The sequence below is a fragment of the Cyprinodon tularosa genome, unplaced genomic scaffold (assembly GCF_016077235.1).
Source record: "Cyprinodon tularosa strain WSP-4 unplaced genomic scaffold, ASM1607723v1 ctg63, whole genome shotgun sequence".
In the NCBI taxonomy this organism is placed as follows: Eukaryota; Metazoa; Chordata; class Actinopteri; order Cyprinodontiformes; family Cyprinodontidae; genus Cyprinodon; species Cyprinodon tularosa.
In genome coordinates, this window is record NW_024039374.1 from 1,565,528 (window position 1) to 1,592,749 (window position 27,222).

Sequence of the window (27,222 nt, forward strand, 5' to 3'; positions counted from 1 at the left end):
CTAAGGATTTAAGGAAATATAAATAAGAACAAGTAGGTGGCGATAATGCTCCATTTGGTTGCAAGTCGCCAATAAAACAAGAAGAAGAAGAAGAAGAGTGACGTCAACATTTGCAGGCAAAATTTCCGAGCTGTCTTTGAACGCAGCATTAATCGCAGCGCTATGGGACGAGTTGGATAATGAGTGATCTGCTGACTGGTTGGGATTTTCTGATGAGCTGAAAGGATCCCGCTGAGTTATGATGGTCTATGAGCGGCAGGTAGGGAGGCTGAGCGGCTCTTCGCCTTTCTGGGGATGCTTTTAGTTTTAATTTCACTCCCTTTGAGTCTCAGATAACATGTTAAAGACCCATTTTTTCCCTCCTGACGTGGTAGATCTTCCGCAACTCGGGCGCAGAGACAATGACAGCGCTGTGTTTTAACCGTGCGCTGGAATAGAGACTGAAAACCTGAAAAGAGCAGCAGGAAAGTTTCCCCTGAAGACAGAAACCCAAAATGTTTGAAGCCTCAGGAATCCCACTCATCTTCCTAGATGTTATTTGCATCATCCTCGGTAGGTGAAACCTTTTCCTTACTTGTTTTTCCAACAGAAAGAGCTGAAATAAAGACAGAAAAAATTAAGATTTTTTTTTTAATGCTCAGAATAAATTTAGATGTTTCCAGACAGGAAGATGGAAAAGTCCCACCCTGTTTTAGTTCTCCTCCCAATCCCTCTCAGATCTGGATTTTCAGCTGCCTGTGTTAATATAATCACAGCAAAGGGAACTAGTTGGAAGGATAAAACAAACAGGCCTTTGCAGATAGTGATTTGGTCTTTGTTTAATCAGACTTGGACTGCAGAGCTCCAAGAAGCTTTCCCTGAGGATATTCCTCAGTGCTTACTCACTGTCTGGTGGTTGGCATGGCTGCTGACTGTTCACTGTTCCTAATTTTTTCCATAGGTTGACTCCAGTTGCTTCCCTATTTCATCTGCCCTAAGCTTAGATAACAGGGCATGTTGTTATGCTTTAGGTACTAATTTAGACTCTTGTAAAATACTGAAGCTGTTGTATTTTCCTGCTGTTACCACCTCAAACTGTAATCTATTTTACTGAGATTTTGAGACCAACACACACACACACAGCTTTGTTTTCATGACATATGGGGACATTTCATTGACTTGCATTCATTTTATATGGCCTAACCCAGACCCTTACCCTAACCCTAACTATTACCAAGATCTACCTAATCCTAACCTAAACTGAATTCACACCTTAGTCCTAAACCTAACCCCAACTCAAAGAACAGAACTCTACCATATAGGGACCAGTTGAATGTCCGCATATGTACCTGTAAGTCCTCGCATGTAGGATATTTTTCAAAATACTTCCCTCACATTGTAGGTAAAACAAGACCACACACACACACATACATGCACACACACACACGTATATAACATATTTGCTATTGCAGTGATTCAAGAATATTTTATTAAAAGGTCAAATTTGCAACTCTAAACCACTTTTATGTTTTTCAACTCAGAGCAACATGGATCTTTGGATTTGAAGGTTGCAGACCCCTGGGCTAATTTTATGTTTGAAACTATGGCCGTCCACCTATAGATGACAGCTTTATTTCAGAGAGACAGCTTAGAACCCCGTGGTAACTGTGGTTGAGCTGCAGATATCCACAGCTCAGGTGGAAGAATCGGTTTGCAGTGGCAAGAAGAAAGGGAAAAGAAGTCATGTCAGTGGATTGTCACAAGCTTGTTGGGGTCAAACACGATGTTGGTGGCATCATGCTGAGCTGCTACAATGGAAGCGTTAAGCACTGTATATATTTTTTGGCTATTTGAGCTGATGTAACAAGAACATTTCTCCACTGTGAGATCAATAAATTGATAAATTGACTGAGTTGGAGCTATCTTACATTTGGGTCTATAGGTTTTTTTTTTAAACTATTAGTTCAGGGATACTAACAATGCATTTCATAATTAAAATGCATATACTGATATAAGAAAGTCCTGTAAATCATGTTCATTTTTACAATTATTAATGATTTTCTTCTGGTCTATCATATATTTTAGTCTTTTGCTAATGGAAGGGAGTGTGTTTAAAGATGGTAGCAGTTATGCAGTGTTTGTAGTTGCAGCCATCATCTAAGTCATGAGACGCCACACCGCTTTACTTTCTTTTGCTCAATGAGTTTAATTTCTTCTCATTTATTTATTTAGTTGGCATCAAATCTAAGGAGAAAAGGAAAAGGTTGCTCTTTCTCAAATCTAACAGACCTGTATGTAGCAGGGCATTCTATTTTTCCTAAGGTTTGTGATGAATGTGTCACCACCTGTATTGTGTTGGGTAGAGGACAGCATAAATATCTTTGTTTGAACTGTAAAGGCAAGTGACCTATATTGAGTGATCTTTGTTTATCTTATCAAAAAGGGCGTCGCCACAGAGCGGAGACACAATCACTGCCGAGCTGGGAGCTAATACACAGTGAGCCTTTTATTCCAGACAGATCTTTACTCTGAGCACTAATGAAGTGGCTGCACCTCCTTGTTTATAAACAAATCTGCCTCCTGTAGTTTTTTTTAAGGATGCATACAGTGGGGGTGCTGATATGGCGTGGAGGTAGAGTGCATGACCGATATACCAGCTGTTGCAGGTTTAAGTCCCAGCCTTGCTGACCTTTGCTGTATGTCTCTCCCCTCAATTTGAACCTAAAAATAATCTTAAAAAAAAAGAATGCATACAGTAGGTCTACTGAAGTTCCTAATAACTTTTACAGTTTTCTTTTATGGAGCTAGGATTTCCTGTATTAAGGTTCTTAAAACTCCTCTTCAGTCCATTTAGCTGTTTTATTTAAACACTTTTATTTTAAGAAGCTGAACTTTGACAATTAAACCATTTGGGCTCTATAGGAGACTAAACTTAGTAGATGAACCAGAGTTATCTCCAAATAACTAGGACCATGGACATAATATTTCCCCTGCACTTTTTCAAACATACATTTTGGCCCCCTGCAGGTTTTACTGTTCAAAAAAAATGTTACGCTAAAGTACACAGACATTCCTCAAGCACTAGGACCAAGCGGAAATCCGCAGCGCAAGCTGAAGCCCACTTCCAAGAGTTAAGACCGCCCATAAGCTCCTGATTGGCCCACCGTCTTTTTTTTTTTTTTATGTGATTGACTGTCAAACACGCTGAAGTTAGTTATATTATTTAAAAAATTGCTTTCCCCCCACTTCTGAAATCAAAATTTCATCCAGGAGGCACACAGTGATTATGGAAAAAAACATTTTGTGCCACAGAGCTCATAAACGGGCTGATTTTTAAGCTAAAAATACTACAAATCAACCAATTTTAAGAGGTATTTTGACCCCAACAAGTTGATTCCCAAAGAGCTAGAAGGTTTTTGGTTGTGTTTTACAGCAATAATGGGTGACGACTTAAGGTGCAGCATATTGCGTGTATTAGAAGAAGCTGATCATCTTAACGTTTTGATTACGGCTGCAACTAACAACTATTTAAATAATGGATTAATCTGTGAAGTATTTTTTCAATGAATCAATTAATAATCAGATAGCCAAAGGTTCCTTAAAAAAAACATTTTACAAAATTAAACCAGGTGAAACTAAAAGTTTTTCACTTGAGGAGTTCTGAATAGAGCATACTGATGGACAATAAAGTTTTTTTTTATCCTAAATGCAAAATATTTAATTTTAAATCTTGGTATAATTACTGCTCTAAGTGAGTTATTCTTTCAGCTAAAGGCATATTTTACTGTCTCTATATTCCAGTTAACAATTAATCATTTTCGAAATTAGTTGAAAATTATCAAAATAACTGATTAATCCGATTAATTGTTTCAGCCCTAGTTAGATCTAGTGTTGATTAGGGGCATTTATTGTATCATTTATTATTATCGTTGTACATTTCTAGTCATTATAACAATTTTGATTTATTGTCCAAAAAATGTTTTTGCCCTGGCCTTCAACACAAATTTGTGTTATTCTAATTATTCTATTTTTTATATGACATTGACAAAATATAAATAAGAATTAGTCACGATAAAAAAAAAGGGTGATATTTCCAATTTTAGCATTGGGAACTTTGAAGAATATGTTTCTACTATGGGATGTTTACTGATATAAATCACGCTTTTTTATGAAACAAGTGTCCTGAAGAAGCCTATTTTAAATTAGTGTATTTCATCAAGAGTTCTGTTTATAATCATGGGGCTCCGATTACTTCAAAGAATTAATGAAGAGTGTTTTTATCGTTATCACAAAATATTGCGATAAGATTTCAAGGCCATATCGACCAACCAGTTGATCTTTGTGATGTCAAAAGTTAGAACAATAAAAAAGAAAATCATCCTTATTCTTTTATTCATTAACCAGTAAAAAGAATAATAAGCTAAACGCATTATGTCTAATAGGTTATTTAAAAAAAATGGCTCAGATATTTCTTTAAGAGGAATTTTTTTCAGCAGGAGGAATATTTCTCTAATTGTCAGGTGTGAGAGATTCAGTCTTTTAGTCAGTGGTATTCATGTGTCATCATGTTTTGGACGCCTCCAAACCAACGTTTTCTTTTCATGTCAAAGGAATTTAATTTCCAATTTGTCAGAGGGATGGAGTACAGGCCATTGGCTGCAGCATCACAGAGGCCCTCAGGGCTGTAACACGATCAGAGGGTGTGAGCAGCAAAAACAAACCCTGCTACCTGTATGTGGAGGGTAATGACAATGCTCTGCCTCAGAGGACATCTTGCTTCATTCTTCAGCCCACATATAATATTTCATTCTTTGTGTAGGCGGTTCTCGGCAGATGAAACAAACGAGCACAAGCGTTTGGTGACCTGTACTTCCTGTTTGTCAGCAAAAGACTGGGAAAGAGTGAAACCTTAAATTAATGACATTCTGTACTGTTCAGAGTACAGGTTATCAAGCTGTCATATTTTAGATATAGACCTCGTCAACAAGTAGCTATGAAAAACCCTACATCTCTGACTTTTTACAGTGAATAGGGCTAAAGGCACGTCGGGAAATAAACATTTAAATGTGTTAAAATGTACATACCTTGTATCTTTTAAGTCTTTTTTTAGGAGAAACGAGTCCAAGCAGCTGCAGCCGAGGGCACTCTTTTATCATGATTCTTTTATGCTATTAAAATAGAACACCATTTTACTCCTTTATACATGTTTAGTCCCTCAAAATCAAGTCATTCATTAGATGAGCACCACCTTCTGTGCTTCTAAGCAATTAGAAAAGCTGCTCCGCTTTTGTTGGAATTACATGTTCTTGTTTCTTTTTAATTAAAAGTAAGTCCAAATATAATTCATATGTAGATTATTTTCTGTTTTTCAGTTGCCTGTTTTTTTTTTTTTCCCAGTTGGTCTGCCGTTTTTCATTCTTACGCCTAAACATGACCCCTTCAAGCGGGGTTTCTTCTGCAATGATGAGTCCATCAGATACCCCTTAAAGGAGGAAACCATACCCTACCAACTGCTTGGAGGAGTCATGATTCCCTTCACTCTCATAGTTGTAAGACAGATTTTAGATTCTAGATTCAAATCTGCCTACTTTTCCTGTTTTCTCTTTCAATATTTGCTTATTTTCTTCCATCCTAGCTCATCTGTGGTGAGTTTATGTCCGTTTACCTATCTCGCATCAAGAATCGCCCCTTGGGAAAGAAGTATTTGTTGTGCATCTACAAAACGCTGGGGAGTTGTTTGTTTGGAGCTACTGCCAGCCAGTCTCTGACTGACATCACCAAATACTCCATCGGCCGACTGCGCCCCCACTTCCTGGCTGTGTGCAAACCAGTGTGGGCTCAGATCAACTGTAAAACAGGAGAATATGTGGAGAACTTCACCTGCACTGGGGATGAGTTTGAGGTGGCCGAAGCCAGGTGAGGTTTCCCTTCAAACCTTATTTTATCTGATTCAATCAGATTCATAAAAATGCTGCGTTGGTTGAAAAACATCTTCAGGTTTTGAAGTTGTACATTTTTAAAATGGGTAGAAACCCTTAAAATCTAAAAAAGAAGAAGTTCTGCAGTGAAATAATTGGCTAGAAGACTTTCAAACATTAGGGGCGACTTCCTCTGCAGAACTAATTTGATTAAGAAATTTGATTTGCCTACTGCCAAATATGGAGCTGAAACTAAGGGACTCTGGTCCAGGTGGTAAAGGTTAATGAGAGCAGAGGGTGCAGCAGTAATAAAACCGTAGAGGAAGGAGGAGAAATAGTAAAGGTGTTTGGTTCAGGTGGGGTTTGAAAGCAAACACAAACAGATTATCAGTCAGAATCTCAAAAGCTTGAAATAAAAGTAATTCTACTCTAATCCAGCTATAATCTCTCTTTATCCTTTTAATATATATTGTTATTCTTCTGGTCATTTATACATTTAGAGCACAGGGCATAGGTGCTTAAGTGCATTGAATGAGTGGACCCAATTAGGCTGAAGTACAAATTTCATATTGCTTAACTTCAAATGCAATTGAAGCCTCTCATTCACATATGGCATAAATTAAGCATGAGCCTGGCGGCTTTCTTTTGTAATAGAAAAACAGGTAGAATGATTGTTGTATAATTATCCCCCCATATGTACAAACAACAAAACTAACACAATAAATATTTAATGTATGGAAGGACGATGTATGAATATGCATGGTGAAAATGTTGTTTGAACTTCAAAATGTGTATCTAAATAAGAGTGTAACCTTTGACCTTTTTCTCTCTCATAGATTGTCCTTTTCTTCCGGTCATTCTTCCTTCTCCATGTACTGCATGCTGTTCCTTGTTGTAAGTAAATATTTTAACATACACATCCATATTTTTGTAATGGAAACCATATAAATCTTAGATTTGGCTCAGAATACATTTAATAATCCTTGAGAATGATCAACATCAGATGAAGACAAGTGTTGCCTCGCTTAAGAGCTTCCACTTAAGCATAGGAGACTATTTAGGCAAATGCAAAATAGACTAGCTGTTTTCTAGCTTATTAAAGAGCCCCTGACTGCATGTGATGCTGACTATCTTCTATTTACTGGCTCTCTGCGGCTTAAGATTAGAATTTTAAATACCATTTTTTGGTTTCTGAATGAATAATGCCCATATATATTAGGATTTGTAATTGTTTTACCCACCTTAGACACTTGGGTGTCCTGGTTTAGGTCTACTCTGCATCCCCAGAATTAGATCCAAATATGGAGTTTTATTCAGTTGTTATGTTCTAACAATCTGGAACAAATTCTCTGAGAATGGCAGGAATGCTGATTGAATCATATTATGGGTGAAATCATGTACACAGCTGGCCCTGCCAGGGAAAACATTTCTGCACTGATACAGAGATAATGTACGCATTATCACTTCACTTCAAATCAGAGCTGAGCTGGAACTGCAGGGAACGTTTACATGTCAAGACAGGAAGGTGTCAGGTTTAACCTATTTTATTTTTATCTCGAAAGTATTCAAACACCCTTCAAAGAAAGACCATAAAAATGTCTTTTTGGAACACATGTACTGCAGATATTGAGCTAGTCTTTGTGCGATTGTACGTTCATCTTTCCTCTGATTGCTGCAGCTATACCTTCAAGCCAGAATGAGGTCAAAGTGGACACGGCTTCTACGTCCCTTGCTCCAGTTCTTCCTGACTGCCACTGCAATATACGTGGGTCTGACCCGAGTGTCTGACTACAAACACCACTGGAGTGATGTGGTCGCTGGCCTCCTGCAGGGGGGTTCGGTGGCTGTTTTCACTGTAAGTTTCCTGTCATTTGGTTAAAGAATCTTTTGACGACCGATCATCTCTGCACATCTGACTTTAGACGTCCTTGCCATAAGATTTTCCTTACATTTATGTTTTGCAAGAATAGAGTTAATGCACCTTCAAATACATAAGGTTAGGGTGAGTTTATTCTCACGTTGGATCTTGTACTAAATAACCATTTTTTCCCCCCACACTGATACATTTAAGTGTTTTGCTATAATATTGTTGTCTGAACAAAGGAGAGAAACTAAAAAACAAAGCATGCTAGTTTCAACATAACATTTGCGGTTCACCATAAAGCAATACATTCAGCGCATGTAGTACTGGAACACATCACAAATAAATGTCTTTCTGAGGGAGTAAATGACAGGAAGCTGCTACCAGTTCAATCCACATGCATTGAATTATAACTACACTTGTCCAAAGATTCTGTAATTTAATGAACTTATGTTGAAAATAATGGTTATATAAAAAAAAGGGGTGAACATGATATGAAAGATTAAAGCTACAGTGTGTAATAATTACAGGGATATACAGTCAGAAATGTAATATATTATACATAACTATGTTATTTATCATCATCTACGAGCTCAGCCTCTTAACCTTAATATTTGCGTTGCCTTAGAATTCGTTATTTATAATTACATAGGAGCGGGTCTCGCAGCCATGGAGGCAGACATCTTTGCGCTACGGCAGCGCAGAGCCAACAAACTAGCGATTGCGAGATCGCCTATTACGCTCGAAAGTAACTACGGCAAGTTGAGAGAGATGAACTGAGACGGTACTGAACAGTAGATGGCAGTATTAAAATTATGTATGTAAACAAACCTCATCACTTGAGAAGGTAGGTGATGCGGACGTCGTGGAAGACATTTTGTCCCGTAACACTCGCCGTACTGTTGGGGGGGAGAAGCGGTGGGGGGGAGATGTTCATGTTGCTGCGGTCTGCAGTCTGGACGTTAGATGTGGCTGAAAATTACACACTGTAGCTTTAAGACACCACCTGGAATATGTCAATAATCAGAAAAAATTCCACCCAGCACCATTCGGACCGTATTTCAGGAATGAGAACAAAATCATTGCCTAATAAACTTGGTCCAACCAGGTCTACCCTGCAGGACAAGGACAAGAAGGCAAACAACTATTTTCTCTGTTCAGGATAAATTTTCCTCAACAAATGCTTTTTGTAAGATGTGTTCCAGTCATGAAACATTGTTTAGTCTATGGACATCTAGAGTTTGACTTACTTGTATATGAGGACTCAGTGGGCCATTATAGATATCTTTTGAGATTTTTATGGCATTGGTATTTTATTAACTCTTGATATTTTCTATATTTGTTTAACTTCTTAATGCATCTAGAACGAAAACAAACAAAACTTCCCTCATCAATGCTCAGTAGTGGTTTTATTTTATACAGATCTAAAAAGCTTATCAATCTGTTCAGTAGTCCAAGCACATTTTCTCAAGTGACTGTTTGAGATGCATTTTTTCAGTCTACAGTTTTAACTTGAAAATGACAGTTCACTGGTGTCTTTCCAGATTAAAGAAAACATAAAAAACAAACAAAAAAACATGGGATCTTACTGTTGTAGTTTCAGCAATGTCATCTGGAGGTTTAGGTCTTTGACAGATTTGTGCAGATCCCTTTCCTCCTTTTCTGAGTTATATTTTAGTGCTTAATTTTGCCACAGGACTTCTTGTACCGCCTTTGGGAACACTGACTGCATACACAGCTGGATAGCTGTTTTGGTTAAAATACCCACATCAGGCTTTAACCCCTTAAAGCCTTAATCATTAAATCAATGTCAGAAAACTATTTTTTTAAACTTGATTTGTCAACATATCGACAAATGAAAACAAAATGAATTTTTGATTCATTTGTGATATATTAGGCATTTCTATGCTGTTTATTGTAGGTTTTCTCATCACTACACACGTTTGACTGTATGTCAGGTTTTTCAAGATCAAAAATATCGCACTGATGTTATGGTGATACAACATTATGCACTTGATGTAAAGGTTTAAAGTAGGCTGTTTGTTACTCTGAGGTAAAACATAAATGATGACCCAAACATTTCAATCACACAATTCCAACCATGTGCAAACAATAGGGAATTAAAAAGTTGATTTACTCACAACGGATTCATCATGTGAAAGAATCATTTAGAAGCGTGAAAGGATTGTGAACAGGTATCCGAGGATAGATCCTTGTGGAATACCTTTAGATGGGTTAATACAAGCGTTCCTTATGTGGAGTCCGGCTTTGGACTTGGCACAATTAAATTGGTAGCATTAGAGTCTAATAATCTGCTCTGTTACGTCTACCAGATCAGTGTTTCACAGATTATTTTTTAAAGTTTTATTAAGTTCTTATTCTCTCAATATTCAACTTAGTTAAATAGCAATAAGAACCAGTTAAAGGAAATGGGCTATACAATGAATAATTCTGAAAAATAACATGCATATATACATTTATGAGGATCTTAATCCATTAATTATTAAAATGAATCAATGGATCCATATTTACATGAGTAAAAAAATATTTGGCTGTGAGTATATAAAACAAAGAAGAGATCTTTTAACCAATAAAGTTTTTTTCCTTTTTTATACTGTAATCTATTCTCTCCCAAACCACATTTCTGTTTTTTAAATCGGCTGAATTAGAATTGTAAGAAACTCATTTATTTTAACAAAATTTTTTAAATCTTTTGATAGTTTGGTTCTGCTGACACTAAGGAAACAAGGTGCATTTAAACTGATAACACTAATGAAGGTTATGGTTTTGGTTCTTTCTGTTTATGTCTTTCATTTTTAAAGATTAATTCAATGAGATTATGGTCTACCTAGATATTTTTTATGCATTCAAATTGCATTCTGAGCTACAGTGCTTAATGTTTGATATATGCCTCATTCTGTCTACTGCAGGTGTTCTGCGTCTCCAACTTCTTCTCTCAGCCAGTGGAACCAGTAGTTTCGCAAGAGGAAGAGGCCTCTCACACCAGTTTACAGGATAACCCCAGCAATGGTAACCACTACGGCAGCACTGAATGACTTTGGTGCCTCAAAGACGTTTCTCTGCTCAGCCTCTAGTGCAAAAGGAACTCAAAGTGGACCTAAACCCATGAATAAACAGCACGTCTTCTAAATTGCCTGCTGCGCGTTGGGAAGAATGTCCTCTGCCAGCTTTGATTACATGGTGCCATTCTTTGCAGCACGAAGGCTTTAGCTGCTACCTGGTGTAGCTTCAACTACAGAGACAAATGATCTGCGCTGTTTACTTGTAGCAAATACTTGTCTGATTTGCCTCCTTGAATGAATATTCCTTTTTTTTTTTTAAAGATAATGAGCCTCTGTATCCATGCTGCAAGCTGGCTTGTAGAGGTTTGGTTGTACCTTTGCTTAAGGAAACTGGGAATGTCTTATAAACAAGGTCTGAGATTTTAAAAATAATATATTTTATATTGATTTTTGCCTTAGATCTATGCTGCTGCCTGATGTCAGCTTCTTCCCAGATGTAATTGTATATGTAAAATACAATCTTATTTTGTTTGTTTTTTTGCCAGGCAGTGAGTCTGAAAGTGCTGATATGTTGTTTTTTTTCCCCCTGAATTTTTAAAATATATTGTTATGACAAACAAGAACATTATGTATTTTTGTCTGGAAAATACAAATCAGATGGTGTTGAAGCAGTAGATTTCTGAAAATGTACCACAGTAAACACTTCATGAGGCAGATTTACAATTCAAGTAGGTAAGGAAGTAACAAGCATGCAATCTTTTAAGTGCCTTTACCAAGTTATAATTAGAGGATTTTGCAAAAAAAAAAAACAGGCTTTATATTTTCTTATATTGCTTATTTTCTCTGATTACTGTTACAGTAGTGCCTATTTGGGAAGCAGAGGTAAAATGACCATCATTTAAAACCTTTTATAAAGAAAGACCTGATGTGGGATGTATTAATAGTGAACTCTACATAATCAAGTACAGTTACTTTTCAAAGGCACCTGGTTAGTTAATAATTTTTATTGTTGGATTATACCGAACATGCCCGCCCTGTGAGGATGCATGGTAAGGGCAGCATCATCCTGTGGTAAAGCTTTTTTTTAAGCAAGGACAAACAAGTCAGTAGGTCTTTGGAGGCTGGTAAACACTTGAGACCAGGGTTATGATTTAGCTCCCAGCGTAGAAGCAATAGAGTTATACCCATATAATAAAATGGCGAAGTCAAAGTCTAGACTCAGATCTGATTAGGGATTTGAGGTTAAGCCTCAGAATAGCTCTCATTCAGTTTCACACTTGTCTGGATGGATTATCTATGAGGTTGATTCCTGTTTGTGAAAAGAAAGGGAAACTAAAGCTTTTGGGTCCCATTAAAATGTTTAATTTCTGTTCATCTGTTGAATTAATAAACCAATAAAATATATGAAACATATTTATGGTTCAACAATGGTTAACATGTCAAACTGGAAGAAAAAAAAGTTCAAGGGATGTTATATAAAGAGCTACTACAGAACTAGAACTGTACACAGAATTTAACTGCTGCTTTGTCATTGCATAATGAGAAACTAATAGTTTCAACTGAGCTTGTGCAAATACAAAAAAATGAGTGATATTATTTTGTGTTTATGAATTCTTTTAAATTTGCAATAGCAAACAAAAAGCCTTTAAGTAGAATTACAATGCTAAACCCTTGTGGTTATTCATAACACTGGTCTTGATCAATGTTTCTTCAAGTTACCTTTAGTGTAACATTTTCCTGCACTAATTTTCAGTCCTTCATAATATTTGCATGTTTAGTCTTAAGACTTTAAAAATATAAACAAGTTAACATTTAGAAAAAAAAACAAATTTGTTGGTAATGCCTTATTTTTATTTTGGTCATATGGGCGACATTCCACAGGTTGGAACAAAAAACACCAATAGAAGTAAGAAAATATAACTAATCTGTCATTTGAGCCTTATTGGGTTTTGGAGAGTTGCAGCTCCCTGCTTCCTGCTGAGAGTATGAAGACTATTTTTATCTTGGTGCAACTGAATTTTATTTTATCCCGCCCCAGAATTTAATATATTTCATTCATTTTGACTTGATTAAGAAGACAGCAGGGGAAGCAGCTTTACTGGGGTATCATTCATGCGAAAACTACTGGTTGCCTTGCTAGAAAATACATTAGAAATACTGCAGAGTTTAGACAGGATCCAAGAAATGTTGACATGCCTTCAGTTAGTAACCTTTTGCACTCACCTTTTTGCTAATAGTCTGTCAGATCGTTACTTTATCTATTTTCTCAGGTTGGATTTTTACATGGATGTGTTGTGCAACTTATGGCTCTTTAAAGAATGAACTAATGAGCTATAAATATAAAAATATAATCTAATAATTAGATTATTCCACCAGAATAATCTAATTATTCTGGTGGAAATTTTGATTGAAAATAGCCCAGAATCCCGCAGCCGCCTCTTCACTGTAGATGTTGACACTGGTGTTTTGCGGGTACTATTTATTGAAGATGCCAGTTGGGGACCTGTGAGGCGTCTGTTTCTCAAACTAGAGACTCTAATGTACTCATCTGTTTGCTCACTTGTGCAACGCAGCCTCCCACTTCTTTTTCTACTCTGGTTAGAGCCTGTTTGTGCTGTCCTCTGAAGGGAGTAGTACACACCATTGTAGGAATCTTCAATTTCTTAGCAATTTCTCGCATGGAATGGCCTTCATTTCTAAGAACAAGAATAGACTGTCGAGTTTCAGATGAAAGCTCTCTTTTTCTGGCCATTTTCAGCATTTAATTGACCCAACAAATGTGAGGCTCCAGAAACTCAATCTGCTAAAAGGAAGCTCAGTTTTGTAGCTTCTGTAATGAGCTAAACTGTTTTCAGATGTGTGAACATGATTGCACAAGTGTTTTCTAATCATCAATTAGCCTTCTGAGCCCATGAGCAAACACTTCGTACCTTTAGAACACTGGAGTCATAGTTGCTGGAAATGGGCCTCTATACACCTATGTAGATATTGCACAAAAAACCAGACATTTGCAGCTAGAAAAGTCATTTACCACATTAGCAATGTATAGAGTGTATTTCTTTAAAGTTAAGACAAGTTTAAAGTTATCTTCATTGAAAAGTACAGTGCTTTTCCTTCAAAAATAAGGACACTTCAATGTGACCCCAAACTTTGAACGGTAGTGTGTATATATATATATATATATATATATATATATATATATATATAAATTTATATTGTTTTCTGTTGAAAGGAACCCTTAGAGATTATCAGCAATTATCCCTTCAAAATGTGCCTTACCTCTGAAAATCTACCAGTATCTGCTGAGCTGTCGTTGTTTGTTATTGTCTTGTCTTTCAGCAGCACAGAGCTTTCTCTGTCAGGCTAAAACCAACAATAGTCCTCAGTAAGAGCAGCTCCACTATGTCACATGTCTGACTTTAGCTCACGAGGGAGGCGACCATGATGTTGGAGGACTTGAGCTTCACAACACAGTTTTGTTCTTATTTACTTCCCAAGTTTCAGATGAACACAGAGAGAACAGTGTGTTCTTTTCTAAAAGGCTGCATAGACAGTTTAAGAGGAGACAGAAAGGAAGTGAGAATATATATAGTTGTTTTTTAAAGTTTACAAACTAGTCTGTTAAAGACACAAAATCTGTCTGCCAGTAAAATAAATTGAAAGCGGCAAAAGTAATAACATATAAAAATGATTCCTGTAATGTTCAAAATACTTAAAACCTGTTGACAAGTTTATTGGGAGCCAGGTACTTTAATTTCTTTAGGACAGTTTTTTTTTTTTTTTTGAATACTTCTTTAAACACTTTAAATACTACTTCAAAATCAATATTTTGTTTTACTAAATAATTATCAAATGTTTGTTACTTTTTCAGTTTCGTATTATTTGACTTACCGGTGTGAATGGATCCTTACCTTTAATTGGAGGGCATGTAAACTTTCAAGCACAACCATAGGTTGGTTTGATGAGAATAGGCAAAGCTTTAGATAAGTGATGTCTGCTGCCCTCTGAATGATTCTGCACAGCCCGTGAAAATTCAGGTTCACATTATTTTACGAAATTATTTTTGGGTTAAGTTTTCAAATAAAACCATTTAAAAATGAAAAAGTGCAAAAAACAAAATAAAGTGAACCAAAAAAAAAAAAAATATATATTTTTTTTTTCTTTCACAAGGCATTCATCTTAATCCAAGTAGAACAGCAGACATCTAGATACTTTTGTTCTAAAGCAGATTTGGCTGCCTTTGCTCTCCTCTTCTATATATATACTATATATTAACTATATATATATATATATATATATAGTTACTCCATGTCCAATATTTATAACTGAGCTAAGAATGAAAATCTACTTTTAAACTTAAGTAATTAACCCAAAGAAATGTAAACCTGTATCTCTGACATAACACAATAATCAGACACATTTGTATTCACAAAGGTTTAACAATAACTTTTCTATAAAAATATTTAGTTTGGTTTATTATTCAGTAGTTAAAAGAATGGAAATATTTTATTTTTGCTTTCAACAGTATGATTCCAGCCTAGCTGACAAAATCTATTGGAAACATTTGGACATAAAATCCCCCCCAAGAACTCCAACACGTTTTTCATACGATTAAAATTCTACAGAAAAAAAAATACAAGAAAATAGAAAAATAAAAAATAAAACATGAAGTCAACTTTATCTTAAGCATTTAATGTGTCGTATCTTTAAATGGACAAAAACACAAGTCCACCTCAGAGGACCGAATATAAAGCAGCAGCTGCACATTTGTTGGCTTTGCAGACCCAGTCTGAATGGATACATTCATTACAAATTCTGTCCCAATTACCCAAGAGTCTCAGTAAAGCTTAAAGCAAATGAGGACAGTTTGTCTCCTAGCAGTTTTTGTCTACTTGTCTGGTGGCCATCTGTTTCTGGAAACCATGTCTGATGCATTTAAAACTGAACTTTAGTACTTTGATATGATTGTTTTAGTCAGCAATACCCTTTTCAAATCCTCCCATTCTTCTTAAATACAAGACATTCTCAGTTCTGGCAGTATCTAACTTGTCCACCCATCCAAGTTCATCTTCAGATAGTGCTGAAACCCTTGTGTCCCAGAGTACGCCCTGTTCAGGAACAGACAAAACCATACAATCATACCTCAATGATACTAAGAGACCACTTAAACTCATTTTTATGACTGAGAAAGCTGAACCAATTCCTGGGATGGAACTCAAGCTCAGGAGCTTTGTACTCCAAAGCAACACCACTACTAAATGTGCTGCCCTCTAGGACTATATATACACACACACCCCAAGGAATATAACAGCTACAGTTTATGCAAATTGCCAGAAAAAAAAAAAGATTAGTTGCAAAGTTAAAAAGTTGCAAGTATTGATAGCTTTTCAAATCCATATGCAAAGATATGACAAAGTAGAGCTTTCAGTTTGACCAAGTTCTGAAAAAGGCTTTTAAAACGATAAAAGAAAGCCAATAAATATTCAATGTAGTCTGAAAATAAGACAGGACAATATTTTGTCACAGCATTTATTACTAGTATACCAAACATTTTTACCCTTTCATTCGACCCACAGAACATGGGTTTACAGCTCAATCCTTAGAAAACCAGTGAAGGACAGGTTCAGCAAAGTCTAATGCAAGCCCTCTCATCTGGTCTATTTAAATATGATCTAACAACTTCTTACAGTCAATATGTTTAATGAATGTGGAGCACCAGAAACAAATATTCAGAATCACATCTGATGACTTGTTGGCTGGTCTGCCTTAACTCAAATATGCTGCAGTCAAGCACATAACCAAAGTTACACAGCACAGCAGGGGGGTTTGGAAAATTTTATTTGGAGAAATCTGTACATGGAGGTTTTGGCCTTCAGTGTGTTCACATGTATAAGCATTATGAAGGACACAGACAAGTAGCTCACTGAGGATCAGAAGAAGTGCAACCCATTACTCAAAACTGGACAGGAAGTTCAATACAATCTGCTTCAGTTTAGCATCTGATGCCTCTGAGATCTTGCCATCAGCCCTGAAAGGACAAAATAATGTTAGATCAAATATTTTAAATAGACTTTAAAGATTAAAAAAAAATATTATAATTTACTTGATTGCAGCCAGCAGGTCCTGTTGCTGGCTAAGGATGTGCTGCAGGAAAGCCTTCTCAAACTTTGTGATCTTGCTGGGCTCCATCTTGTCCAGGTGTCCTCTGACTCCAGCATAGATGACTGCTACCTGCTCCTCAATGGCCATGGGACCTACAGGAGAAGGGCCACACACTTCAGTACACAAGAACTTCATCTCTAAAGGACTGGGTTTGTGTTAAAAATTAGCACCTAATCCCACCAGTAGTAGATTAACTGTTGGAATAAATCCAGATTAGACCTTGCAGCTGATCCTAATGGTTGGCCAAAGAGGACTCTAATATTAACCCTTAGAGGGTCCGCAAAGAAGCAAAAAGCAACTTTCCTTTCCTCAGCTGAACCGTTTCTCTAAAATACAGCATTCAGAGCTTAATACATTTCAAATCAGTAATATAGCACACATTGTAATTTGACATTTTAATAAATTAACTTAATTGATCTCACAATGGAGAAATTAACTCTGCATTTAACCCATCCCCTTGGGGAGCCGTGTTTTTTGCTGATAATGGTTTCCAGAGAAAATTGAGGTAGAAGGAGCCATTTCATCAACAATCCTATGGATTATCTAAAGTGTTTCCTCTTTAGCGTGTCTAATATAATAGTAAAGCTCTGTAAGAAGCATTGAAGTTTTAAACACATAGCATTTATATATTACAACACCCTCTTTTTATAAATAACTATCCACTGTATATATTAAGGTTTAACAGGTACACTGCATTAGCAAAACCACGGTGACAACTTGGACCATTTTTTGCTGCAGCCTCGGAGTCCAACTAATTTAGGTTTATACTAGATGAAGGCAGCAGGATCGATTTACTGAAGGGATCATCTTAACATTGCATCATCTTTTCAAAGACACAGACTGTAAACAGCATTGCACTTACAGTACTGTCCCTGCTTCAGCAGCTCGGTGAGCCTGACACCCCTGTTGAGAAGCTGCTGGGTGGCGGCGTCCAGGTCTGAACCGAACTGTGCGAAGGCAGCCACCTCACGGTACTGAGCCAACTCCAGCTTCATCGTACCAGCCACCTGTTGGGAAGTTGGATGAACTTTAGTGAAGAGTCATTTTCCCATATAATGAGGGCAGACTTAAATCCTTAACTGGACACACCTGCTTCATGGCTCTGGTTTGGGCAGCAGAACCCACTCTGGACACAGACAGACCCACGTTGATAGCTGGACGGATACCCTTGTAGAACAGCTCAGTCTCCAAGAAGATCTGTAACAAAAAGATACAAAATAAACACTGCAATAAAGGGGATTCTGTGAGATTTTATACAAAAACAATACAGACCTGTCCGTCTGTGATGGAAATCACATTGGTGGGGATGTAGGCGGACACGTCTCCAGCCTGGGTCTCGATGACTGGCAGGGCAGTGAGGGAGCCGCCTCCAAAGTTGTCGTTCATTTTGGCTGCCCTCTCCAGCAGACGGGAGTGCAGGTAAAACACGTCACCGGGGTAAGCCTCACGACCAGGAGGACGACGCAGCAGAAGAGACATCTGACGGTAGGCGACAGCCTAGTGGGAGAGAAGGTCAGCCAAATTAGTCCATATGCAACATTTTCTGCTGTAATAATTTAAATTGAGATTTAAGCACCCACCTGCTTGGACAGATCATCATAGATGATGAGGGCGTGTTTGCCGTTGTCTCTGAAGTACTCCCCCATGGAGCAACCTGAGTAGGGAGCCAGGTACTGCAGGGGAGCAGCATCTGATGCGGTGGCAGAGACCACGATGGTGTACTTCATGGCATCAGTGTCGGTCAACCTCTTCACCAGCTGAGCCACGGTGGACCTCTTCTGGCCGATAGCCACGTAGATACAATACAGCTTTTTCTTCTCATCAGTTCCATCATTGAAGCGCTTCTGGTTGATGATGGTGTCAATTGCAATGGCAGTTTTGCTAAAGAGGAAAGTAAACTGTTTTAACATCTAAACAAATCTGCCTTTACTCTAAAAGCAGATCACAACAATTCTCAATGTGTGCTTACCCAGTCTGCCTGTCACCGATAATCAGCTCACGCTGGCCTCGACCAATGGGCACCAGGCTGTCCACAGCCTTGATCCCAGTCTGCATGGGCTCCCTCACAGAAATACGAGGGATGATACCAGGGGCCTTCAGACCCACACGCCTGCGGATCTTTGAGCCCAAAGGACCCTAAAAAAATAAGTATACAGCTTTCATCTCTGCCACATTCCAGGTAGATTACAAAAAAATAACGGGGTAAGATTCAGAATCTTTAATACTCCTTTGAGTGAAATACTGGAAAAAAAACAAACTAAAAATCTGCTTTCATCCCTTCAATAAATGGATCAAAATCTTCCATATTGGCTCCAATTTGTTTTTAAACAAAAAAGGGTTTGATTTTATAAAGTTACTTTTTATACCTTCTAAAAATCAACTTGATCTTTTCAATTGAGGAATCCGTTATTCGAGTTTAAAGTATCCAAGTTTTCAGCTAACCTTTCCATCAATGGCGTTTCCCAGAGCATCGACCACACGGCCGAGCAGCTCCTCCCCAACAGGGACATCCACAATGGCTCCTGTCCTCTTCACAATGTCCCCCTCCTTAATCAGCTTGTCGTTACCAAACACCACCACACCAACGTTGTCAGGCTCCAAGTTCAGAGACATGCCCTAAAATTAAAATAAATGCAGCCTTGCTTTTAGGAAGTAATCTTTGCTTTATAGTTTCAGCTTTAACATTGATTTACCATTTTAAAATTCTCAATTTGTTTCCATACATACCTTCAGGCCAGAGGAGAATTCCACCATCTCTTCAGCCTGGACATTCCTCAGGCCGTACACTCTGGCGATACCATCTCCGATGGACAGCACACGGCCGGTCTCCTCCAGGTCAGCAGAGGTGTCGGCACCCATGATCTTCTCCTCCAGAATTGAAGAGACCTCAGCTGTGCCTGTAAAAGAACATGTTTAGAAGTCTATTATGATCATTCTACTTCTACAGTGTATGAAAACATCAACTGGCTCTAAACAGGCAGGAAAATACTACTAAAAAACCTGCTGATTGTAATTTTATAGAAAATATACAAAAGAATCCAAATAGATGCATTAGGTTCACTGCTATACTTTTATAATCCTCGTTTAGTGATTATACTTAAGGCTGGACAGTCTCTTGAAAAAAAGCCTTTGATATCAAAATTGAATGTTGCGTTTGTAAAGATCTCCCTTGGTAAACAAAACGCAGACAGAAAATACATTTTGAATCCTGTATGAGGAATGTTTTAAGGTTATTTTTAAAGGCATGATCTATTGAAACTAATTTGACAATTTGTGTTTCTTAAAAAAAACAAAAGTTTCATAGTAAAAGCCCATAAATAGAAAGAATATGTATAAAAAAAATATTCAATTTCAAAGAATGGAAAGCTAAATGCCTATTTCATTAGAGAGCACGCTAATGTTCCAAAAAAAAAAAAAAAAAAAAAAAAAAAAATTGTATAGAATTTTTCCAACAGAAACAGGATGTTTAGGCCAGTTCAAAGAATTTGGAAAATTGGGCAAAATTTTTAGTGATCGTGTTAAAGCAGATTCGTTAAATATTTCCCTTTAAGGGTTTGAAGTAAAGCTTCCAAAATTATAGATTTCCCTCTTCACTATCACTTAAAATATATGGCCTTGAATTTATTCAAGGTCATATATTTTAAGGTTATTTTTAAAGGTTTGGTCTATTGGAACTAATTTGACAATTTGTGTTTCTTAAAAACAAAAGTTTCATAGTAAAGCCCATAAATACAAAGAGCTTAGGTGTATATATATATATATATATATATATAAAAACAAAACATCCAGAATTCAAAGAATTGAAAGCTAAATTCCTACTTCATTAGAGAGCACTCTGATGTTCCAAAAATTATACAGAATTTTTCAACAGAAACAGGATGTTTTGGCCAGTTCATAGGACTGGAAAATTGGGCAAAATGTTTAGTGACTGTGTTAAAGCAGATTAGTTAAATATTTCCCTTTAAGGGTTTAAAATAAAGCTTCTAAAATTATAGATTCACTGTCAGTTGAAATATATGGCCTTGAATTCATGCAAAGTTCTTAAAGATAAATCTGATTAAATTATTCTAGAAAAAGATTAATAAGATTCATTAGCACTACTTTTAGATTAGGAAAAAAACACTTCTATGGCTTATTGTGGAGGGAAGCTTTAACAATAAAAAAGGTAAAGTTTGTCTGGCACAGTTCTGTTATTTGCATGTAAAAAGAAAATATGCTCATATACTTGAATCTATTTATTTTTGCCCAAAGTAAATACAAGTAAATGCTGCATTTCATATTTTATTTGAAAACTGATTTCTTAGAATTGTCCATGGACAAAAACGAAAGAAAAAAAAAAAAGTGAGATCTTTTCAGCTCAATATTCACTTAAAGATCTAGTCTAACTAGAACATATAATGGTGTTATTTACGGAGCTTTAAAACAGGGATATTTCTGCGAGTATTGTTAATCAGAAAAGGGCTCACTAACATTGTGCTGGACAAACTGAGTTGTGCAGTCTCACCTGTCTTCTGCAGCCATGGTCTCTGTGTATGGATGTGGTTGACCCCAACGCAGGCGGCCGGGAGAGTCTTGGACACCTTAAGTCAAGGACAGGCGGCTTTACTCACTTGCTCAAAGAAAATTTAACGTTATCAAATACAATTTAGTGTTGATAGCGAAATATAAACAGGTGCGCAGATTAAAGGCTGCGCAGCGAAGGGGACATGCGCTGTCAGGCTTCCTGACCTTCAAGCGTGGCTGAATGAGCAGTTAGCTCTTCGTTAGCCGGGAAGCTAACGTTAGCCGCTGCAGGGCCGAAGATCGAGTCGTTCCAAGGACAACTCGAAAAATCATTGTTAGCTCAGTACAAGCCAGAACACAGGGTTAGAGTTTTACAGTCAACGGTGGGATGAGTTTAGTCGCGTTTTTAAGTTAGCTGTGTTAAGCTAGCGGCCTTTAGCGTTTCGGTTACCCTTCACTTTCACAAAATAATACAACAAAATGCTTGATGCTACCACCATAGTAGGCATATATTGTTTGGTAAAATACTTACAAATCCAGCTCTCCTGGGCAGGCTCCGGACCAAAGCTGCTGCAACTCTCACGGATAACATTTTGTCGGGTTGCTAATGACCTGTCCTCCACTGAGCGGATCCGACCTGCCTGTGAATGTAATGGCTGAATGGAGTTTCTTCTATTTATCCCACTGATGTCAATTATTCTGTTTTACTGCTCAGCTGTGCCCCCTTCCGTCAAGGAAGTGTGGACTGTTTCTTCACATTGCCTGGTGAAAAGATAATTTTAAGCATACTTTTGTCACCGTATTATAAATCAAGAAACTTTAATGTTACTATAAAATTACAATGACATACTTGTAGAATAAAAAAAAGCATATATATATATATATACATATACATATACATATATATATGTATGTATGTGTATATATATATATATGTATGTATGTGTATATATATATATATATATATGGTATATATATATATATATATATATATATATATATGGTATATATTTATATATATATATATATATGGTATATATATATATATATATATATGGTATATATATATATATATATATATATATATACACTATATTGCCAAAAGTATTTGCTCACCTGCCTTGACTCACATATGAGCTTAAGTGACATCCCGTTCCTAATCCATAGGGTTCAATATGACGTCGGTCCACCCTTTGCAGCTAGAACAGCTTCAACTCTTCTGGGAAGGCTGTCCACAAGGTTTAGGAGTGTGTTTATGGGAATTTTTGACCATTCTTCCAGAAGCGCATTTGTGAGGTCGCACACTGATGTTGGACGAGAAGGCCTGGCTCTCAGTCTCCGCTCTAATTCATCCCAAAGGTGTTCTATCGGGTTGAGGTCAGGACTCTGTGCAGGCCAGTCAAGTTCATCCACACCAGACTCTGTCATCCATGTCTTTATGGACCTTGCTTTGTGCACTGGTGCACAGTCATGTTGGAAGAGGAAGGGGCCAGCTCCAAACTGTTCCCACAAAGTTGGGAGCATGGAATTGTCCAAAATGTCTTGGTATGCTGAAGCATTCAGAGTTCCTTTCACTGGAACTAAGGGGCCAAGCCCAGCTCCTGAAAAACAACCCCACACCATAATCCCCCCTCCACCAAACTTTACACTTGGCACAATGCAGTCAGACAAGTACCGTTCTCCTGGCAACCGCCAAACCCAGACCCGTCCATCAGATTGCCAGATGGAGAAGCGCGATTCGTCACTCCAGAGAACGCGTCTCCCCTGCTCTAGAGTCCAGTGGCGGCGTGCTTTACACCACCGCATCCGACGCTTTGCATTGCACTTGGTGATGTATGGCTTGGATGCAGCTGCTCGACCATGGAAACCCATTCCATGAAGCTCTCTGCGCACTGTTCTTGAGCTAATCTGAAGGCCACATGAAGTTTGGAGGTCTGTAGTGATTGACTCTGCAGAAAGTTGGCGACCTCTTCGCACTATGCGCGTCAGCATCCGCTGACCCCGCTCCGTCAGTTTACGTGGCCTACCACTTCGTGGCTGAGTTGCTGTCGTTCCCAAACACTTCCATTTTCTTATAATACAGCTGACAGTTGACTGTGGAATATTTAGGAGCGAGGAAATTTCACGACTGGATTTGTTGCACAGGTGGCATCCTATCACAGTTCCACGCTGGAATTCACTGAGCTCCTGAGAGCGACCCATTCTTTCACAAATGTTTGTAAAAACAGTCTGCATGCCTAGGTGCTTGAATTTATACACCTGTGGCCATGGAAGTGATTGGAACACCTGATTCCAATAATTTGGATGGGTGAGCAAATACTTTTGGCAATATAGTGTATATATATATATATACACAGATATATATATATATAGATAGATAAATATATTTATCTAGATATAGATATAAATATATCTATCTAGATAGATATCTAGATATATATATCGATATATCTATATCGATATATATATATATATATCGATAAACATATATCTATATATAATATATATATCATTAATATTTATTAAAAATTACAAAATACAGTAGAAAAAAAATCAGTTGATCAATGGATGCAAACTAGTAGAAATATTTATAAATTCCCTTTTTGTTATATAAAACATTAAGCGTTATGCAGATGTTTTTCTCAGGCTCTGGTTTCACATTTAGATATTGTAACTTCAAGATGAATGCAGTCTTTGTTTTTGGTGCATTTGTGTGTTTTTGTGATTCTCTGCAAAGAAAATGATACATTTATCTCCCCAGCCCTAACTTTATAAACTCTAAGAAAAGGAAATTCTAAAAGTAGAGCCATAAAACTAAAATGCTACCTTAAAACATTGATTTATTCTGATTTGGATTCAGATTTGGAATATAATTCAAACACATTTACGATCTAGTAGAGATTTCATATTTGTCCAAGTTTTTTCATTCTTTCAACCAAAAACATCTAGGACCGTAGGACTGAAACAACTAATCGGATTAATCGATTATTGAAATGATCGTCAACTAATTTATTAATCGATTAATCGTTAACTGGAGTGTAGAGACTCTAAAATGTGCCTTTAGCTGACAGAGCAGCCCACTCAGAGCAGTAATTATACCAAAATGTAATTAAAAACGTGTAAACATTTTGCATTTAAGATAAAAAAACAAAACAAAACTCTTTTATCTGTCAATATATTATATCCAGAACTTAAGCGGAAAAGCTTTAATTTCACCAGGTTCAATTTCTCAAAAAGCCTTCTTTAAGGAACCTTTTAGAGACTTAGACAGATTTGTCATTTTGTATAAACAAGTGTAAACAAAAAAAAACTTCGTTAAGAACAGCTCTCTAGACAATTTCTTTTTTTTTAAAGTGCAGCCTTGAAAACAGTAAAAAAAAAATGCATAACAGTAATATAAACATATGACTGTATATTTACAGTTCTAACATTTCAGTTTTTTTTGCCATCGATTATTAGTTGATAAATCCGAAAAAATGATCAACAGATTGGTTTGCAAAATAATCGTTAGATACAGCCCTATATACGACGGAGTATTAGTACGACGGAGTATTAGGGCCACACATGAAGAGAAAAAATATTTTTGCCATGACGAGATTAAACTCGACATGTCGACTTTAAAGTCGACAGGTCGACATTAAACTCAACATTTCGAGAATAAAGTTAAAATGTCATGTTGAGTTTAATCTCAACATGACATTTTAAAGTCGACATGTCGACATTAAACTCGCCATTTCGAGAATAAAGTTGATATATCGTGGCGACTTTAATCTCGACATTCCAAAGTTTGGAGAAAAGAGCAACCGCGCTCCACAGCTGCAGTCTGCGTTTTAAGAGTGAAGGTAGTCTTTGACGTGCTGCAACTGTATAGGATTCTGTGCATGTATCCTGTGCAGCGGTTGGCTCTCTTGAACTAATTTAAACTTTATTGTCGACACGTCGAGATTAAACTCAACATGACATTTCAACTTTATTCTCGAAATGGCGAGTTTAAAGTCGACAGTGCGAGATTAAACTCAACATGACATTTCAACTTTATTCTCGAAATGGCGAGTTTAAAGTCGACAGTGTGAGATTAAACTCAACATGACATTTCAACTTTATTCTCGAAATGGCGAGTTTAAAGTCGACAGTGCGAGATTAAACTCAACATGACATTTTAACTTTATTCTCGAAATGTTGAGTTTAATGTCGTCATGGCAAAAATATTTTTTCTCTTCATGTATGGCCCTAATACTCCGTCGTAGTATTAGGGCCACACATGAAGAGAAAAAATATTTTTGCCATGACGAGATTAAACTCGACATGTCGACTTTAAAGTCGACACGTCGACATTAAACTCAACATGACATTTCAACTTTATTCTCGAAATGTTGAGTTTAATGTCGACATGTCGACTTTAAACTCGCCCTGTCGACTTTAAACTTGCCATTTTGAGAATAAAGTTGATATATCGTGGCGACTTTAATCTCGACATTCCAAAGTTTGGAGAAAAGAGCAACCGCGCTCCACAGCTGCAGTCTGCGTTTTAAGAGTGAAGGTAGTCTTTGACGTGCTGCAACTGTATAATCATCACAGGAAGCGGTGGCCTACCAATAATAACGTAACGTCTTTCGCTATGCTTACCCAGGCTCGCAGTTCTGAATTTGAGAACATGTCAGTCATTTCAACTTTATTCTCGAAATGGCGAGTTTAAAGTTGACAGAGCGAGTTTAAAGTCGACACGTCGAGATTAAACTCAACATGACATTTCAACTTTATTCTCGAAATGTTGAGTTTAATGTCGACACGTCGACCTTAAAGTCGACACGTCGAGTTTAATCTCGTCATGGCAAAAATATTTTTTCTCTTCATGTGTGGCCCTAATACTCCGTCGTACCCTAATACTCCGTCGTACCTACATGACTGTTTACCAGACTGGTGTGTTCAGCTGCAAAATCTGTGTTCTCCATTAAGGAACTGCAAATCGCTTATATGAATGCATGCATTTTATTTATTGGCGCTAAATTAGGCTTCTTAGGTTTGCATTCTGGCAACCTGTTGTGTTTATGTGACTCCCATTATTGATCAGGTAAAACACCAAAAGCAATTAAATGTATTTGTATTTCTTTCTATATTACTGTCTGTTGTTTTAGAGCCACAATCCTGTAAACTTTACAGTGTAAAGGAAGGTCTACAGAAGAGAATTAGGGCCTTTTCTGTTTTTTTTTCTCAGAATTCTGACTTTTTTTTCCTCAGAATTCTGACTATTTTCTCAAAGTTCTGACTTTAATCTCAGAATTCTGGCTTTTTTTCTTAGAATTCTGACTTTATAATCTCTTAATTTAGATGGGCACCATGAAGGAAGAGATGTGGGAGCACTCAGCTTCACTGACAAAGATGTAACTTGCTTGAGAGGGCCAGTAAAACATTGGTGGAAAATGACGGAATTAGGTGACTTTTTACGTGCCAGAGGGGTCTCCGCTGATGCTATTTCCTAGCCGAATGTGATTAAAACGAGAGAGCTAGTTTAGTCTCTAAAACAGAGATGACTACGGCTTGATGCTACCATGTTTGTTAGCTGTCAGAATTTTGAGAAAAAAAGTCAGAATTTTGAGAAAAAAGTCAGAATTTTGAGAAAAAAAAGTAAGCCTTTTGAGAAAAAAATAAGCCTTTTGAGGAAAAAGTCAGAATTCTGACATAAAATTCAGAATTCTAGGATTAATGTCAGAATCCTGACTTTTTTCTCATATTATACTGAAAAAAAATTAAAAAATCAGTTAACACTTATTTTTTC

At 37.0% G+C, this 27,222-nt stretch overlaps 2 protein-coding genes across 3 annotated transcripts; one reads left to right on the forward strand and one right to left on the reverse strand.

The window, feature by feature from the left end:
• The first annotated feature begins 107 nt into the window (after window positions 1–107).
• On the forward strand, window positions 108–12,194 carry LOC119798598 (phospholipid phosphatase 1-like). Of its 2 annotated transcripts, XM_038308147.1 has the most exons (7): window positions 108–259; window positions 375–552; window positions 5,377–5,528; window positions 5,615–5,895; window positions 6,734–6,791; window positions 7,576–7,752; window positions 10,689–12,194. In XM_038308147.1, exons 2-7 carry the CDS (start codon window positions 495–497, stop codon window positions 10,812–10,814), a joined length of 852 nt encoding a protein of 283 aa, XP_038164075.1. In that variant the 5' UTR covers window positions 108–259; window positions 375–494; the 3' UTR covers window positions 10,815–12,194. The 2 variants fall into 2 exon arrangements, with proteins under 2 accessions (XP_038164075.1, XP_038164076.1); XM_038308148.1 differs by having other exon boundaries at window positions 140–552.
• Window positions 12,195–16,296: 4,102 nt separating this feature from the next.
• On the reverse strand, window positions 16,297–22,135 carry LOC119798544 (ATP synthase subunit alpha, mitochondrial-like). Its single transcript, XM_038308055.1, has 11 exons — window positions 21,979–22,135; window positions 21,448–21,523; window positions 19,671–19,840; window positions 19,386–19,559; window positions 18,913–19,079; window positions 18,524–18,824; window positions 18,216–18,440; window positions 18,033–18,140; window positions 17,806–17,950; window positions 16,885–17,035; window positions 16,297–16,809 (listed from the first exon to the last, which is right to left on the reverse strand). The coding sequence occupies exons 1-11, from the start codon at window positions 22,036–22,038 to the stop codon at window positions 16,731–16,733; spliced, it is 1,656 nt and encodes a 551-aa protein (XP_038163983.1). The 5' UTR covers window positions 22,039–22,135; the 3' UTR covers window positions 16,297–16,730.
• Between the last annotated feature and the right edge of the window lie 5,087 nt (window positions 22,136–27,222).